The sequence below is a fragment of the Anomalospiza imberbis genome, chromosome 2 (assembly GCF_031753505.1).
Source record: "Anomalospiza imberbis isolate Cuckoo-Finch-1a 21T00152 chromosome 2, ASM3175350v1, whole genome shotgun sequence".
Classification (NCBI taxonomy): domain Eukaryota; kingdom Metazoa; phylum Chordata; class Aves; order Passeriformes; family Viduidae; genus Anomalospiza; species Anomalospiza imberbis.
The window spans coordinates 113,039,769-113,058,980 of record NC_089682.1 but is presented as its reverse complement, the minus strand read 5'-3'; the positions used below and the strand labels follow the sequence as shown (position 1 = coordinate 113,058,980).

The 19,212-nt window shown below is 37.2% G+C and overlaps 1 protein-coding gene across 1 annotated transcript; it reads right to left on the bottom strand.

Moving 5' to 3' along the window:
• Nucleotides 1-546: 546 nt before the first annotated feature.
• Nucleotides 547-18,054, bottom strand: CRLF2 (cytokine receptor like factor 2). Its single transcript, XM_068182631.1, has 8 exons — nucleotides 17,633-18,054; nucleotides 11,378-11,489; nucleotides 10,033-10,205; nucleotides 8,351-8,490; nucleotides 7,423-7,585; nucleotides 5,298-5,412; nucleotides 4,175-4,259; nucleotides 547-2,947 (listed from the first exon to the last, which is right to left on the bottom strand). Exons 1-8 carry the CDS (start codon nucleotides 17,748-17,750, stop codon nucleotides 2,675-2,677), a joined length of 1,179 nt encoding a protein of 392 aa, XP_068038732.1. The 5' UTR covers nucleotides 17,751-18,054; the 3' UTR covers nucleotides 547-2,674.
• Nucleotides 18,055-19,212: the final 1,158 nt, after the last annotated feature.

The window sequence follows — 19,212 nt, the reverse complement described above, 5'->3', positions numbered from 1 at the left end:
CAAGTTTTGAATAAATAAGAGTGAAGATGTGAACGTTACTGTGTACCCTTCTTTTCACTGTGGGGAACTGGACAGGCCCTTTCCTGTCTGGCTGTTTAATTTGCTAATTTGTAGAAGTCTGCTCTGGGAGATGGAATGCATATTTGTGTGACCATCCAGGAAATAGAGGAGAGGAGAGGAGAGGAGAGGAGAGGAGAGGAGAGGAGAGGAGAGGAGACAGAAAAAAAGCGATGGCGAAATGGTGGAAAATGGCAGGTGGAAAGGGGTGATTAGGGAAGCCTCCAATACCCTCTGGCAGTGAGCATGGTTAATCTGGCATGTGTCTTCTACTATGTTTGATAGAATCATCATCAGTCCCTGGGGGAAGGCCTTTCCTGTTCCTTAAATTGTGTGTTTCATCACTCTGTAGACATTCTTGAAGAGTTTCTAAGGAGCGGAAGGCTTTTTTTTTAAGGGAGGGGATCTTTGTTTTGAATGCAAATAATTCCCTGTGTTTTATTTTTTTCTTGGGCAATATTTTAAAAATAAATATTTGAGGTGTGTGGGTGTTTTATTTGTCTTATTTCTAATATGTTATATACACTGTAAGCGTAGTTGCATACATGCACAGAAAAACCCTTTCTGTCTATAAAACACAATAGGAGACATAGTTTATACTAAAAACTTACATGATTATAACATTTCAGGATAGCTGCTTAAACAGAACAATTCAACATGATGTTCTCCTCTATTTTTTTTCAGAATAAAGTTTCAGTAAAATGTTCTAAAACATTTTGAATCCAGATAGTCAAGTATTTACCAACAGAAAGTGGTTTAATTGAAGTAGCTATCTTTGCAGGCAACCATATGATGTGGGTTGAAGAGAAAGCAACTAAACATTATATTCTGTGCTTTGCTTCCCTCTTTATTCATAGAATCATTACCAGAGCAGGTTCTTGTCTGTTGTAATTGGCTATATCTTCTTTGGTTCTAATGCAATAATGACAATTTATATCATGTACAAAGAGCTGAGCTGAGATAGTTTGTGCTCATCAAATTTTACAGAGCTTGAATTGGCTTAAAATTCCATGCCTTCTTACAGTGCTATTGAAACTTTTCATGGTTACTTTCCACAAAAAAAAAATTCCAGAAGTGTGCCATGTACAAAAAGCATCCCCCAAACTTGCATACAAGGCAAAATTGTTTTCAGGATTACGGGAAATCCCTTGCTAGCATGTTGATCTTGTTAGTGAACAGTCAAATCTGTGACAATGTCAAAAAAAGCTTGGGGAATGTGGCTGAACTGTCCTTCCAATTAAGTTTCCCACTCACTGGCTAGGAAATGTCTGTATTTTTCTTTGTAAAACCAACTGGAACACCTAGACAAAGATCTTGACACTTAAAGATCCATATTATTTACTATTCTTGAAAAGATCTGGAATTAAAGTTTTTAAAGCACTGAATTAAAATATTTTACTTAACACTGTAATTTTCTGATATGTGCAATTTCCAATTTGCACAATAAATTAGAGTGTTTGCATAATGAAAGCATGTGATTGACAAGGCTCAGTCAACTGATAAAGCATTTAATGACTGACTGATATGCAGTTGAATAACTAGCTAATTGAGCATATAATCACACTGTATCTGCTTACCCAGATGATAGACACTTTTAACACTTAAAATGTTTAATAAAATTTGCTTTCAAAGAGTATGTAACATGAGTGACATAGAGAAATTCAGAGTAGTCAAGATTTTTTTCTCAAGTCTGATTGCTTAGTATATTGCATTTTAAATTTTAAATTAAACATACTTTAAAATATGGTATATTTAGAAAACTTTAATATATTGTTCTAAACTTATTTTTAAACTTGTTAAAAAAAAACCAAACTCCCCCTTTGCTAAAGAAAAACAAGAGACTAGTATATGTAATATGGACAAGAAGTCCTAAGTTGTGTCTACAGCTGCTGATTGCACGATACCCCAGTTTGAAATAAATGAAACTCAGTTAAACATAAATACTGCTCAAAATGAACTTCAGTTTTTTTTAAAATAAAGGCTGTAGGATGCTGACTATTCAAAAACTGTAAGATACAGAGGACATGACCTTCTGAGGAAACACTTGAAGCCCATCTGTTCTGGAGGAAGCTGCCTACACAGAAGTATCTGCAGGCTAAAATGTGATTCAATACTGTACATTCTTGCTCTTCTCTTCTTAGAAGTGGGCCTTATTCCTCTCTGTAAAGCCTTTAAGACGTGCCATGAAATGCAAAGTTACGCAACAAAAATCTCTTTACATGAGACAGCAAAACCTCTTTATTTTCTCTCTTCATTTGGGAAGAGCAATGGTGTCGTTTGCCCTGTTCTACACACTTCATAAGCAGAAGGACTAAATCTCAGCTCTGCTGACATATACTATGGCAGAGCTCCTGTGCTCCCCTGCCCATAGAAGGAAAATGGGGCTTAGGGATAAACCCCAATCAGAAGAACAAATCCTGACTCTATTAATTATCAGGAGTTTGTTTCAAACTCTTGAGTCTGCCCAAGAGATCATAGCTGTTGGGAAAGTACACATCTAAAAACACAGCCCAGTGTCTTTCTTGATGTGAATCTTATCACGATGACCTTTTCTATTCAGTTTCTCTCCCAAACGCATCCGGATTTTTATGGAATTTCCTAACACCTTCTGCAGCTTTTATAACATCACATACATGTCGTCATTCATTAAAACATGGAAGCCAGCAAAAGGAGCTGTAGTGTTGGATGCTGGTATCAGGCAGGCAATCTCAGCTGCTTTGCCATCATTATTTTCAGCTGCTCCTGGAAAAATGAAGATTTTTTCCAAAGGCTCCTGTTTGTCATTGTTCTTCCCATCTTCTTGCTGGCTTTCTGCCTCGGTGATGGACTCTGGTTCTTCATATTCTAGCTTGGTTTGTAACATCACGTGGTCATTTTTGTCTAGCCATTCCTAGAAAAATTAAAATGTTAACGTTGGCAGAGATGAGTTATCTGTCAAAAATACCCTGGTTGTTCAGATACCAATTACCAACCTTCCTTTCATATTGGCATCTTTCCAGGATAAGCCACAATGGAGAAGATGAAACAGAACCAATGTAGAGAAGCAGGACATAAAATAGCAGGACAGAAGAAAGAATGGTAGGAAAGCAGATAGGATTCCAGAACTGCATACAAACTTCTACTTATTCTTGAGACCACATAAAAGACATTTTTTGTATTTAATTAGGACCCTTAGAAAGCCTTGGATGTGTAAAATATCTGGTGTTCCCTCTTTGATAGACTTATGCTTTCTTTGACCCAAGCACTGACTTAATCTAAATTAAGACTAAGTTCATATGAAGATTTAGGCAACATAGCATATCTATTACTGCTTCAGTACTAATTTGAATTTGTATTTGTTTTTTCTTCACTTTGAATTTAAAGCTATCTTTTATATAAAAAAGATTTATTTTTATATGATATTTTTCAGCTTGTCACTGAAAAATTATTACTGATTTTTGATATTCCATTGGATTCGAAAACATAAATATTTAACTTGTTTCCCCTTTAGAGGAAACTTACTAGCAATTAAGGTAAACACTAGCACAACTAACACAGAAAGCTACACCACATATGTGATGTCAGGGACTCACAAGAAGCATTAAGAAAACAAAAGCAAAAACTGTAGTCTATTCATTGGATAGCTATTCCGTGTCTAAAGGTTTTGTGAGCATGCACCTCTATGGCTAAGAGAGGCTGTTTCCTGCTGTGACTGACACCTCCAAAGGTGTGAGTGCCATCACTGTGCCAGCACTCACACACTCAACACTTCACAAACAGAAAGGACAAGACCAGCTGGAAGCAAGCTCCCTGACCTATCATGCACAGGAAAGGATGCAAACACCACAATGTCATTTCAGTGGCTATTGTGCCTCTCAAAACCCTTAAATTCTTCTCCAGCAGTTTCTCAGTCTCTATAGCAAGTGTCTTTTCACAGTTCCAAAGCAGCACTGCACTGATTTTATGAGCATTTGCTCCATGTCCTCTTGGTGATGCTGCACAAGGGGAAGGGTTTTGGGGCTTTTATCTTGGGTCAGAGACTCCTTGTGTTAATGTCTGTGCATAGCAAGAGTGAGTAGCTACTTTCAAATTATTCTCAATGTTTTGGAGTTTACAGCCCTGCTAAGGGGATTTTTACCTGTAAGTTTCCATTATGATAATTGAAGAGATCAGCAAATGGGTATTTTGGGTCTGGTATAGCAGGCAGGATTGACATCCGAACCCTGCAAAAAGAAAAAAAAATAAAAATAAATGTTTTGTTATAGCAGACTTATTCATACAAAAAAATCTCCTTCAGCACAGTTCTGTACCCACAAATATATTTTACATGACAGTACTCTGTTCTTGATTTCTTTTAAATGTGTTCTAAAGTAAAAAAGCAGTTATAACAGTCTGATAACACCATCAGGCTAAGAGTTTTATTTTTGATAAGCTTTCAACCCAATCCCAGTCTTTCAAAATCCAGACTTTACACAAACTTCCAGTAAGTCAGGATGTGCCATTCTGCTCAATGCAGTAGTCAGAGTTTGCATTCTCTGGTTACCTTCCCCTAGACAGGGAAGATGGTGTAGCAACCATCTGTACAGCAACAGCTGTATTGGCTGAGTTAGTGAACACAAATGTAAATGTGAACCATAGAAGTGCAGGAGAAAAAACTCAATTTATGAACTAAAAGGGTAAATTAGAGTCACAAATACTTTCATCTCTGAAAATACGTCATTTTTGGCACTTTTTTCCCACCAAAAAAGCCAAAATCTGGGGCCTTTGTGGGTTTGCTTGTTGTTTGGTAGTTTGGGTCTTTTTTAACTGTAAATTCTAAACATGAGCAGCATTATTCAACTGCCAATCTAAATATTTATATAGTCTTATTAAAGTTAAATGCACTCAGGCTTACTTTATCCTACTGCAAACAGACATTTTGATTGATTGATGATGGCTGAAGAAAAGAATGTCCTTTCAGAAGAAGTAGCTAGAATATTTGGCTTCTCAGAACTTAACTAAATTTCTTTAAAAGAGAAGAAATTAGGTGGAAGAGACAGAATTTTATCCTAAATATTGTCTTTTACCAGAATTGTTCCAGTTTTGCTAATTAAAGGCCTGGGTGTATTATACCTCACGCAATGATTAAGCTAGTGACAACTATATTTTCACCATGACTTCATTTACCTGCTAAGAATTTTCATCCAAGAGACTTCATCCAGATTGATAGCTCTATTTTCATTACATGGCTATTTAGTAGTAACCAATAAAACTATATTTACCTCTGCCATTTACACAGAAGAATCAGGAGGATAAGCATCATTAAGAGTAATGCCAGCAAACAACTTAAAACAATTACTGTTTTTGACTGAGGAGTTCTATCATCATCACATGAATCTAAGAATAATCACAAAAAGAATATGTCAAAAAAATTTTTTTTGCTTTAACCGTAAACATTCCTAATCATGCTAAAATGTTGACTTTTCTTTAAAAAGAAAAACAAAACAGAAATGTTTTTAGGGACAAATAAGACAAGATTAACTGTTCGATTGAGACTGAAAAGAAAATCTCTGCTTCCCCAAACTTTGCAACAAAATTAAATTGTGCTTCTATTTATCTAAACTGATCTGGTACAGGACAACAGAAGGGGCTTATAGGCAGTGTAGATACATTATGAATGAATAAAATATTTCTACTCACCTTCATCACACTGTATAAAGTGATAAAGTAACTTTGTGCTAAGATCTGTATTACATAAACTGACTTACAATCATTAAAGCTGCAAATGCAAGTTTACATGTAGCCCAAATGTCTTATCTCCCAACAAAAAAAAAAAACAAAAAAAAAACCAAAAAACAAATAAACAATCCCAGCAAACAAAGAGCCAGAAAATCACCGGAGTTGATACCTAGAAAGTAACTAATGGCAGGCTAACACCTAACATGCAAGTATATAAAACTAATGAATTTGTGCATTTTTCTGCATTCGCAGTGCTCTTCCTGCAGCTCTTGTAATGCAACCTCAAACCTCTGCCTCCTACAACTGGCCTTCTGGTCTCCCCGAAAATGACAAAACCCTGGATGATTATTCATACAGAAGCAACTGTTCAGCCAGTTCCACCTCCCCGCTCTGTTTAGCTGCCAGGAAACCACAAGTAAAATTTTGACCCCCCTCCCCACTAAGTGAGGTCTTCAGAGTTTATGAAATCTCTTGAAGCTTCATCTGATTATAGATTTGGAGTCAATAACTCATTAAAGCCCTGAAGAAAACTGCTTGCCCCAGTGAAGGAGCTGTGTCAATGTCACTTCTGATCCAGGGGCACAGAGAATGTCTTAACCACTTAGCCTGTCTCCTGTGTGATGTCCTTCCTTGCAGGTACCTGCTGACAGCCTCTGGTCAAATGGTTCAGGTAAGGCTGATAAGTTGTCTGCTCTCAGAGGTGCAGAGGAAGATATTGTCCTTATTTCCTAAGGGCATTTGCCAGCCACACCTGAGGACAGGCCCTCAATTTGCATAGTGGAAGAGTCTTCTCTGTAGGTCAGCGCTGTGGCCATGAGTGCACAAGCTACCTATGGTCCAGGATTTCATCCCAGCTAGGTTGTCTCCAAGTGAGCCAATAGCCCATCGCATTTTAGAGAACTCAGATCTTGTTACATTGAACAACTGAGGCTTCATAATTCTGAAAAAGTTTAGTGGGTGGCAATTTGTGCTTAGGTAATATAAATGTGTTGGTATGGTGTACAGTCTTTTTGTTCCTACAGAAAATCCAGGGTTTGGTTTTGATAAGCAGTAGGAATACTGTTTACATTGACAATCTAATTAATGTCAGTCACCCTCAGTTAATTGCAACTGTCTGTTAGGAAAGCAGTGCTGATACTGGCTATGCTTCCTTTTAATCTCTTTTTCCCCATCCTCCTCGTTTCGATCAATCCAGTACCCTTGAGCATCAGACTTCTGTAACCTATAGTCCTGTAGTTCAAGTGGATATACTTGCAAAACAAACTGCCTTTAAGAACTGGACATCAGGGATTTTCTTGGAGTTCATGTTTGATGTCCAAATATCATATATGGGCACCCTCCTTCAACATCCACACCCACAGAGCCTCATGCATTACATCACTGTCACTGGGGGACCCTTAATGCTATCATGATACAAATAATAACAGTGTTAACTTTGCTGATAATGACATAAATTGGCAGCTTCAGGGCCCATCAGGAACAATGTGGACAGAGTTAAATTAAACAGGTGCAATTAAACATTCACATGAACTTTCTTTGATAGCACAAGATGGAGAACAATAGTGCAACATTCATTTGCTGCATGTCCTCAGCTTCTGTTGAAGTCACCCTTTCTTCTTTTGCACTTAGACTGTATATATATACATATAAATATATATTAGCTCTTACCTAATAACGTGCCATTCATCCAAAATGTTTCAGCTGCCCAGTCACTGCTGTATTTGACTACGTTGCAGTAGGGTACTCGCCTCCTCAGTCTGACCCGGAAAGAGTAGCACTTCCTAGAATCAAAGCCTTGTTCTCTAACACTGCAGCATTTAGAAGTTCTGGACTGTGAAAGAAGGTTTATCATTGTTAATTCTGGTTTTCAAGACAGTGCTTCAAAATGCTGCACTCAGTCATGATCACAACTAGGACAAGGGGTAGGCCAGTGCAAAACCTCAGAATAAAATGTTAAACTTCTGTGAGTTTTGAGGAATTCAGTTTCTTGATTGACTTTTGGCTATTCATATCCATTACTTGTTGTATGGTATTGAGTTGAAGGTCCTAACAATCATTTCATAGTGCACTACATTACAGTTGCATATTTACAGTACAAAAAGGCACTCCAACCCACAAAATATTCACAAGTTATATTTGAGAATGGAAAGGTTTAAGTTAGTGAAATAATATTTGGAAATACTTAACATCTAATTTTAGAATAAATAAGAATCCTGTGTAATTTCTTTTTTTTATACTCTTCCATTAATTTTTCTTTTTTTTTAATCTCCTCTTTTCTCTAATCTGTTTTCTGATTCTGTCTTTCCAAACTCCTCTATTCTAAATGTATGCCTTTTCTTTAGATTGCCCTCAGCTCTTAGGGTGGGAACTGCCTTTAACTTGTAAATTATTTTTGGCATGGCAGGAACCCAGGATTCTAAAAATCTAAATGTTTTCTGCTGGCAGATATATTTGAAAATATAGTATGGGAGAAAATTTGGAAACAACTATATTTTATGTTCTATGGATATGCTACTTCCAATTCTTTCTAGTGTTGAATAAAAATGTAATGTCCAAGTGCTTTCAATGTTGAATAAAAATGTGACACACAACTCACTTGCCACTCTTTGTCAAACTTGCTTTTGTACTGAAGCTCAAGTGTCAAGCACCATGCATTTCTCTTTGGTTTATTACAGCTTACAGTAACAGTGTCCTCTTCCCAGAAGAAGGTCACATTTTCTGGTGGACTGGGCTTTACTGAGAAGAGAAACAAATTTTGCTGTAGCGTCCTAAAATGCACTTTGCAGTTAAAATAATTTTTTTCCTTCCTTCGTTCAATATTTAACTGAGTAGTAAGAGAAGAAGGTGGGCTTTCTTCTTGGAGGTTTCACATTTGCAGCTGACCTCTCTATTAAACATCAAAATGGAGCTTGACACCAGGACACTTTTCACCACTTGAGGCACCACATTCAAAGGCAATAGCTGCCTCACGTCAGGAACCTATTGTAGCTACTTAAGGAAAGGACTTCAGTCTCCTCACACTCCCTGCAACCCTCAGAAAATAAGAATAAGCTTCCTCATGGGAAAGGAAGTGACAAACTCAGTACCAAAGAACCTCCAAGACAGACTTTTGCAGCTGCTGGAGGCTATGTGGGATATGGTGGGACATCTGCAAAAGCCCTGGGTTCTTTTCTATGCGCAACTGAACCTGCCCCTCACTGTTTCCTGAGGGTCTGAAGACAGCTCCATGGTTTGACCTACACAGCTGCTAAGTCTTCTGCAGTAGGAAATAAAGGGGTGAAAAGAGTGCTAGCTGCTTTCTCAATCCTTCTAGCTGCCTTTTTGTATTATGAAAACTCTTCCTTCATAATTTAAAGGCTTCAGCCTGATCCTTGATATTTGTCCTTTGTTACCTAACCTTTTTGAAATTAATTTTGTTATCAGTGGGTGTTTAATAGTGAAAATTCGAGGACCAGGCTTCAGTTTTCCATAATTTCACAGATATTGTTAAAATTAAGATATAAAAGTATTCTCCAAGTGCGATGCCTTGACAAGTTTGTGTTTAATCCCTTTTGCTAAAATATTATTAATAAATTTGGAAGATATATTTTTTCCAGATAATTCTCTATTGTATATATTCTGTGTGATTTCTATTAGGAAAAAAAATCCCTCTACTTTGAATGATGTAGATATGTTAAATTCCAGAAGTTTGTGATCAACTAATCTCACACTAGATGTTAAAAATGTATTTGGGGACAGGAAAGATTTAATAAAAACAGGATCATCTCTCTACTAGTAGTAGACTGTCCCTTTTACTCTGCCAGACTGTACCATAGCCACTCAGCTAATTTCTATTGGCATCAATGATGGTTTTGTGACAGCATATTTGACAAGAAGCAGTTTGCTGCCTCACATTGCATGAAAGATGGCAAAAGAATGAAAGTGGAAAGTATGAGAAAGATGACACAGTCAGCACTAAGACAAAAAAATATTATTAATTTTCTTGATCAGCAGGCCTGCACTATACAAAAAACACCCACATATATATATTTTTAGTATTTTTATCTGGATTTTGACACGGTATTTTGGGACAAGTCTGACTGTCCTATGTTACCTCACTTAACTGAAGCTGCACACAAGCCTATGTAACTACAGCAAGGAACAAAAATCAGCATGAAATAACTGTAGTTTTGTTTTGATGTACACACTAATAACATTTTATATGACATATAACTGATTTCTTCTCAAACTTAGAGAACTGGAAAATCTGCCAAAGTAGTCATGGTTTTTCATACTTACTGTAAAAATCAGCTTTTAGATTTTTAGAAAAAAGCTCTTCACTTCCATTGCTGTTCCTGATAGAAATGGCAAGGGTAGGTCCTTCTGTCTTAAAAAGACATCCAGAATTATAATCTTGATCCAATAAATAGGTGGTACATGGCTTCCAAACTTTGTTCTTGCCTTCACCAAATCTGCAAATGAAATAATATTGGTAAATTGTGGTGTTATCTTTTAGTTAAATGGTATGCTCTGTCTCAGCCCTGGAAAATGTCTGGTTTATTCCAAGCCTGTGATCCTCCCCTGCAGTGTCCTGTGTCTGTAATCCCATTGCCCCAATCTGTTCCGCGCCCACTTTGACTCTCCCTGTTCAATGCGCCGGGGGGACGGTTCTCGCTGTCTTTGCCAGCTCTCCTGGCTGGTGCCCTCTCAGCCCCTCTCTCTCCCTCCCCTTTCCCCCCTCACTCCCCTTTCCCCCTTCTCCTTCAGAAACCATGCTGCCTTCCGGGGGTAGGACCCCCAATAAACCTCATCTAATGAGCACCCTCAGAAGCCCTGTGGAGTCTCCTTGCCTTCCTGCTGCTACCAGCGAACTCACAGCCTTGGGGGGCCCCCCAGGGACACCCCAGGGAGTCCCCCCCCCCAAAACATGCCGCTACAAAACAGAAAGCTTAAAAATTAGCACAAGTTAAGTAAAATTTTTTAATGCTCTTTCCTTTTTTTTTTTTTTTTCAAAATGCTACACGGAGGAAAGTTTGAGCATGGTTTTTCTTGAAGTGATAAATTTCATAGTGGTATGAGGGAATTCATCACCCAAACTTCACCTAATTTACAGCCCTGGGTTTGGATGCAGTCTGAAATAATCAAGTTTTGTTCATGCTGTTGTTTTCTAGTAAGGGAATTACTTGCTCAAACAGATGCTTTCATGATCCTGTTTTAAAGACTGTAATGTGAAAAGTTCTTCCACATATACAACCCAGAAAGGAAAGATAAGCACTATGACTGTCTTTAACCAAAATATTACACTTCTGTTAGTTATTAATGATCTCAGTTAATAAGGAAAATATCTACACATCTGTGGAAAAAAGACTTTCAATGGTGTAATTAGCATTAGCAATGCATGGAACAGGGACAATGGCAGAAGAGGGACAAATCTTTCATATCATGTCTGTTGTGACTGATTACTCACCAGATTTATTGATTTGTACACTTCTGTGGGTTGTGAATATAAACAGATTTCCTTCTTCTTAACATTAAGAAATGTTAAAAGCATTTCTAATTTACAGAAGACTCAAATGGACTTGGATATTTAATCTCCCTAAGTAAATCCTTCAGCAAGAGAGGAATAGGCACTGACAATACTCACGTGTAAAAAAATGACACATTCTCATTGGGAAAAAGCTCTCTTGCTGCCCATGTGATCTGCATCTTCTCATTATTGAAGTTGATTATTGTGGTGTTGATGGCATCTTTCCCACCTGCTCAGGACATTAATGGAGAATATGATTTCAGGAGTGAGTATGGAAAGCATCCCTTGACGTTAGTAGGCAATCAGTATTTCTAGGATATGTATCCAATAGGCTCACATGATCATAAAATAAGAAGACATAAGAACATCCAAAATACAAGGAAATAGAGTAAAATAACTGAGAGAGGTTGAAATTAGAATTTCAAAATAATGAAATGAAGGCATGCACAGCAACACGAGAGAGAGGCTTGGCCACGTGGTCCTGGGGCTAAAAAGGGTAGACTGGGTCATGTTCCCACACTGCATGAAGCCTGTACCTTGAGGACAGCTTTCCCCAAAATATCTGCTGAGGAAAACTGGCAACTAACACTGTAGGGAACATCTGTGAAACTGTCAGATGTTTGCTGTAGGAAACGAGGAACTAACACCAGAAATGCAAACTAGTCAAGACCCACAGGAACACAGAGCAGATCAGCACAAGTAGATGTATTGCATGTTTGATCTATGGCCCATTCCACCTCAAATACAAGCACGATCATTTAATGTCCCCTGACTGCACGCAGGTATTATTATTTCCTCTCCGATCATCTCCTTGTTACTGTTCTTGCTAGGGACACAGGATTCCATAACCAGACACTGAAGATAAGCCTGACATTGAAGAAATGGAGAAATTAAGAAGGCAGAAGGATTAGAAATCCATTCCATATCAAAAATTATTTATTTTGCATTCTATGAGATGTGAAATTGTGTTTACTTGAGTGAATAAAGAGGAAGAAAACGTATCATCAAGAAACAACTTGAAGGTAAAATTTTCAGACTTCTCTCTCCAGCTGTGAAGTGTCTACCACTAAAAATATTTGCTGGAATATTCCTGCCTAGAAGGAAAATATAGAATTTTAGCTTTGATTGCTGTGTACATTTTATGCTTCTCTGGACTTTTGAAGGGGTTTAAAATTTTAAAATATTTGTTATGAGCTTTTCATCATATGCAGTCATTCTGATTATTTCATGGGAATCAAGAATAAGTATTCTCATGGTTGCTATCTTTTGCTCTGTAACCAACATGAAGAATGTGAGACATGGGTTCAAGTAAGCATTTTGCCTATTTTCATGCCTATATCTGTGTCTAGGTGCTTTATGACTACTCTAATTAGAGTTATAACGTCTTTGTGGAGGTGTACTTGTGTTGTAATGTAATTTTGTCAAAACCATTTGAGACAGTTATGACAAAAATCCAGGACATACTAGATAGATGTACCTTCAGGTTTCTGCTATGTGTCTCATGGAGATGTGGCAAAAGGAATCTGCTCTTACTTAAGAAAAGGACCTGAAATTACCTCCTCCATCTCTTACCTAATGCCTGCAGACTTGTTTTGTATTGTTTTCTCAAACAGAAAATCTTGTTTGCGTGCTGAGGCAAAACAAGAAGTGAAAAACCATAAAAGGTGTAATAAAGTGGAGTTTATCCAGCCAGTTCTAGCTCTGTTGCAACAAAGTACCCATGTAGCTCATTTTTCATAAGACTTCAAGCTCTTCGTAATTCCCTTCTGTAGGTCTAAGAGATGATCTTGTCTTTTACTAAAGCCACTAAGAAAGATGCAGGCAAAGTGCCTAACAGTGGATTCTTGGTCTGTGATTGCACTAACACATTTTAATTTTTATAGACTACTTTAGAATGGTTGTGCTGTGCAGTATATTGTGTAACTGAAATCCTTTACTTTTTGGACTTAGGTTTTATATAATAATAATTTAATGTATATTTAATGTGTATTAAGTGTATAATTACATGTTCTCCGTCCTTAAATAAAGTTGACATAATAAAAAAAATTATAAATGTCAGAATGGAGAATATTGTACTGTCCTGAGATAATTTTTATGACTATATAATGAATCCTTTCCATTCCCTTTAGAAGTTACAAAATGTATACTTTCTACTTTTGGATAATTAGTATGATTGCCTTTATTTTCACTTTGAGAAAGAACTGCTAATGATCATGCTTCAATTATGAAAATAAGAACAGGAAGAGTACCTGCTTTCTTAATTACATATTTTCAAGGGTAATTGATTTCAAAATTAATTTCTGATGCTGTTTCTTTGTGTACAATAGTTGGGGAGAATGACAGAAAGAAAAATGCTCTTTGTGGGGTGTGTTTTTGAATCTTCCACTAGACCAGGCTGCTCAGGGCTCCAACCAACCTGGCCTTGAACAATTCCAGGGATGGGGCATTCACAGCTTCTCTGTGCAACCTGTTCCAGTGCCTCACAACTCTCACAGTAAAGAACATTTTCATAATATCTAATCTAAATCTAGTCTCTTTCATTTTAAGGCCATGGCCCCTTGTCCTGTCACTACATGCCCCTTATAGAAAGTCTCTTTCCATAACAGTTGATCTGAAGTGTTCAGTCAATTTGGTCACAAGGGCTGTGCAGGTACAAAAAAAAAAAAAAAAAAGAAGGAAAAGGGAAAAAGGAGTTTATAACATAAATACAGAACACTGTAACAGAGGCAAGGAGAGGAAAATCTTGTTTTAAATATCTCAAAAAGGAAAAAACTGTAATGTTATGAGTTTTATCCCTCCAAGTTCAGAATGCTAAAACAATATTATAATGCTTATTATTTCTAAATTCATTTATCTTACTGGGCAGTATAAATAACTTTTTTCTTTTTCTTTGCAAGTTATATTTCTGGGGAAATTGTTAGAATTAAGAGAGATACCATTACTTCTTTAATTGTGAGAGAGAACATACAGAAATTGCTTATTGAATTTTTTTTTTATACATAAGACAATGTGGTGACAAGATTTAGACTAATTTTGCCTCTCAAATAGGTGATCTGTGCTTGGGAGTCTCCTTGAACCTGTGACTCTTTATCCTACAACCTGCCAGCAGAGAAGCCACCCTTCCATCTCTGTCAATTATTGAAATCCTTTTTCCCTTAATTTTCCTACATTTTCCCTCAATACCAGTGTGAAAAGGACACCAGCATTAAAGCCCTGAATCCCATAGTGTTCTTTCGATAGGGAGTTTGATCTCTTCAAACTCTCAGTGTTAGTTGAGGTATGACTGGCTCGAGAGATGGATCCTAGTAAGGAAACCAGAGGAATCACATGGCATTTCCACACAATACAAAGTGGACATTGATTGAAAACGAAGTGTCTGTTCTGACCAGCCTGTTGGAAGGCAAAAAAAGACACCAATTAATTCTGGACCTTAAACAACATTCATTATTCTCTATTTTTTTTAATATATTATAACTCTGTGCTACTTATTAGAGGCAATTCAGAGGTGAAGAGTAACTCTTGGATTTGGCAATGAATATTTTTTTGTATGGCAAAGAATATCAGTTTGACTCCAGTCCTGCAGTGATTTATTCACGGACCTAACTCTGACCTGACTTCAGCAGGATTGACTAGATTGTATCAACTTAACAACATAAATAACTATATCAATAAATATATTGTTTCAACCTAACTACATAAATAAAAGTATAAACTCCAACGACTGCAGTTATTTGTGGACTAAAAAGGAAGGCAATGCATTATTAAATTCTTTAACAAGAAATAGAAAGTTAATTGAAATGGAATAGAAATTATAATAAACCATCTGCTGATATATAAATATTGTTTCCTGTGCTCCAATTGTAAAAAATTTCATAAGAAATCGGTTTCAACATAATTAAGTAGGTATGTAGGACAGAATCTTACCAATCTTTTATCATTAAATACTTTGTTTTTGAGCTCTAGTCAGAGAAATTTTCTTCTGTGTTTCCTAATTTCATGAGTTGTGAAGCCTTTAGTATGAGTTGTACTTTTTGTAAATATACAGTAGGTATTTGAATGTATCTTTTCAAATTATAACATCTATATTTTGCATAATTTAAATTTCAGCATGAAGGTATGCAGAACCTAAGTGAGTTTCTTTAAAGTTTAGCATAAATTGACCTCAAATCCACTGAGGATATATACAGTTTATCTGAAATATATTTTTTCTTTTTGATGTTGTTTCCCTTTCCATTAACTGAAAAGGTGTTTGGTTTTAAGCAAGTATACACCTATACTTCTGCAGGCAGAATCATTTTTCTCTTCTGTTTGTGGAAAGAGAAAGAGAATAGAGGAGACCATATCTATCCCTTTATTTATGATGGAATTTTTCTGAATTCATCTGTGACATCACAGATCATTCTCAGCTGATATGTTAGGTTTCCCACAGTAATTGCAAATATTTAAAGCCTTCTTCTAATTATGATCCTGGAGGCATCCAGTACACCAAAGCAACACATTCATAATTCTTTTTTCTATTATAAAAATAGATAGATGAAAAGGTCAAAAATGTTATGAATAGGCAGTCCCTGGACTAAAAGAAGTGGCACAGCTTTCTGTCTGAGGATGACCTGCTGGTCTACCTAGGTACGCAGCATGCTGCAGTGCTGCAGGACACATACCAATTCCCTGGAGCAAGAGCTTCAGAAAGAATTATCCAAGCCTACACCTTCCATAGAACCAGACAGGGATTGATAAGGTTCTACACAGGACTTGAACCTCACAGACCATGCTGGGGCTCTGTCCTAATTCTTCTCAGGACAGAGAAGCATGGAAAATACTACTATGGTGTGTGGAGAAAGTAGTTCTACAGGGGAAAAATAAAGAAATTTCCTTGAGCAAAAAATTATGCAGATACAACCATGAGAAAGAATATGAGCAAGTACATTCCACCTCCTTTCTATTTTTCAAAGTTTATTACTGAGAAAAGATACTACTGAAAGGGAACATGCAAAAAGGCTAAATGTCATGGAACAAATTTAAAAAAAGAAAAGGAGAGGCAGAACATAAATCTTCAAAGATAACAGAATGAAACATGCATGTACTGGAACAGTTGCAACCTCATTGATGCATAACAAAAAAGAAAAACTACTTTTGATTTCCTTATACTGATGAAACCTGATAACTAACCACATGTTGAACTTCCACATATTGCAGTACACACAGAAACTACTGGAGAATAAGACCCAGATCTGAACCTATAGTCTTTAGTTACCCTTAATACTACTGGGTGATTAAGGACAGTTTTATGTTTTTGATAGGAACAAATGTAGGCAAAAGTGCCATTTGTGCACAAGGCTGCTGAATTGAATACATAGGGCAGAGAATGAATAGCAAACATCTTTTCAAGAAGAGGAAAAAGCCAGCAAGTGAAAGTTTTTTGTAGATATTTTGAGACAAGGTATAATTCTTATAGCATAATTCTTATAATCCACCAAATTGAATGCTTTGGGTTTTTTCTCAGAAGATCACTGACCATTGCTAGGCATGACAACACTACATAAAATAGCCCCACAGCTCTAATTTTCAAATTTTGTTCCACAAAGGCATGTCATCAACCCTGCATGGCTATAGGTGATTGCCATCTCAGGGCAGAGAAGTCACCTTCCCTCACAGGACAGCCAGTGGCTCACAGGGAGAATTAACCCTGGGGAATCAGGTGGTGCAGCATTGCCAAAAATGGTATTTACCATATGTATAGTAGAACAGAGAGCTAACTTACAGGTTGATAGCATGAGATCATAACTTTAAAGAATTTCTTTTTCCTTATAAAATGGATGGCAGGGAACTTGTGGGAAATTAACTAGAGCGAAGATTAGATTTTTAATGTAGGTGTTGACCTTTATATTTGATTTCTGTAATAATGCATTTACCTTTGACAAGCTATAAGTAATGGCATTGCAGAAAAATACCTGAAACAGAGAGGTTCTTAGGCAGCCAAACAACTGGTCTTTAATAATTTTGCTGAGTAATAGTATTTTTATCTTGATGCTTTCTCAGGAGCAAAGTATTGCTGATCTTTTTCCACAGTGTTCATTCTTTCAGAGTACTAAGTGCAGAAGTCTTACCTTGAATGTGTTTTGTCCTTCTTTGTTCATTGAAGGCTAGTCTTTTTTGACTGCAATCTACTCTGTTAGAAAGCTTCCATAGAAATCTGTTATCTTTTGTTTTTTAGAAGACCACTTTCCTTTCTGCTGGATATTATTTTTTCTTTGGTTCAATCTTCTAATCAAAAAACCACTGAATATGGTAACACATGAGGTAAAATATACACAGAAATAATGCTAGCTGATATATCAGTTTCTAAATAAATATACGGGAATTTGAACTTACCAGAAGATAGTGACTGAGAAGCCACAAGGTTGCCTAGCATGAAGATCACTGAATATGCTTGAAAGATGAGTCTCATGGTTGGAATGACACAAAAGACTGTGAAGAGATGAGTAATCATAATCTCTGGATTTACTATTTGATCACTTTATACCAGATGCTGGAGGGAAGTGGAGGATATGACTACAGGAAATAAAAAATGGCTTATCTATAGCTAGAAACAAATCAGAAGTGCAGGACCTTCTTCATACAATAAAAAAAAATATCCTCAGAATATAAGTATCTCTTTTCCCAGCTTTATCTTCTCACAGCTGTATCAATCAGAAGAGACCATAGACATGATGCAAACCACAAGGAGGCAGCTGTTCAGAGGTGTGACCACACAGAATCACAGAAACAATCACAGAGTCACAGAACAGGCAAGGTTCTAGGGGGACTACTTGAAGGGACTACGGAAGGTCATCTGGTCCAACCTCCCTGCTCAGACAGGCTCATCCCAGAACACATGGCACAGGATTGTGTTCAGGTAGTTCTTGAGTATCTTTCATGAGAGAGACTCAACACCCTCTCTGCACCATCTGTTCCAGCATGCAGTAACATGCAGGGTAAAGTTCTTCCTCATATTCAGGTGGAATTTTTTGTGCATCAGTTTCTGCCCATTGCCTCTTGTCCTATTGTTTGTCACCCCAAAAAGAGCCTGGCTCCATCTTCTTGGCACCATCCCTTCAGATACTGATAGACATTGATGAGGCATCAGAAAATGTACAGGAACCTTCTTCTCAAGCAGGGACTTTCTTGGGCAGAGGATCAAGTCAGTCATGGTGCATGTGATGTGCCCTGGGCACACACACCATGCTGCCTGAGACCCCAGAACTCCATTTTGCTGCAAATTTCTCAAGAGTAGGAGCTTGTCTGCCATGCCTGGTACTACCTATGGATGATTGGGAATACACCCAGAAGTGCTGGCATGATTTTTTTAGGCTTGTTTTCATTCCTTTTAGGTCCCTACCTAAAATGTTCAAAGTCCCAAAAGAACTGTTTGTCCAGCGAGACCTTTTTCAGCTTAGTCACATCATCAAAGTCTGTGTGTCCCACAAATACCCATTCAAATCTCAGTAAATCTTGGAAACCCCAGCACAACTCTCCGACACACATACAGTATTCTGTTAACTGTCTGGTCCCTGCTTTGTCAAGTTCCTCCAGGGAGTCATTAATTCCTGGAACTAAAGTAACAAGCAACACAAAAGTCAAATACTAAACTAGGTCATAGGTGATAGTAAATGGAAAGCTTATATCACTCATGGTTTCCGCAGTCAGCATTGCAAAAGTCAGTGAGATAAACAAAAGCAAAGGTCCAAAATCCTCTGGTTCTTCGGGACACGGCAACTCCCACATGTCCCCCTTTGGGTTCAAAACACATTTTTCTTCCAAAAAATGAGTCTTATCTGTCCTTAGAGAACATGTGAGTGTGATGGAGCCAAATTTGTCCCTTTCTGCTTTTCACACAGGTAAAATACACTGGATTGCAGAGCTCCTAAGGTAGTTCATTGTTAGGAGGGAAGGGATAGAGGAAGACAACAAAC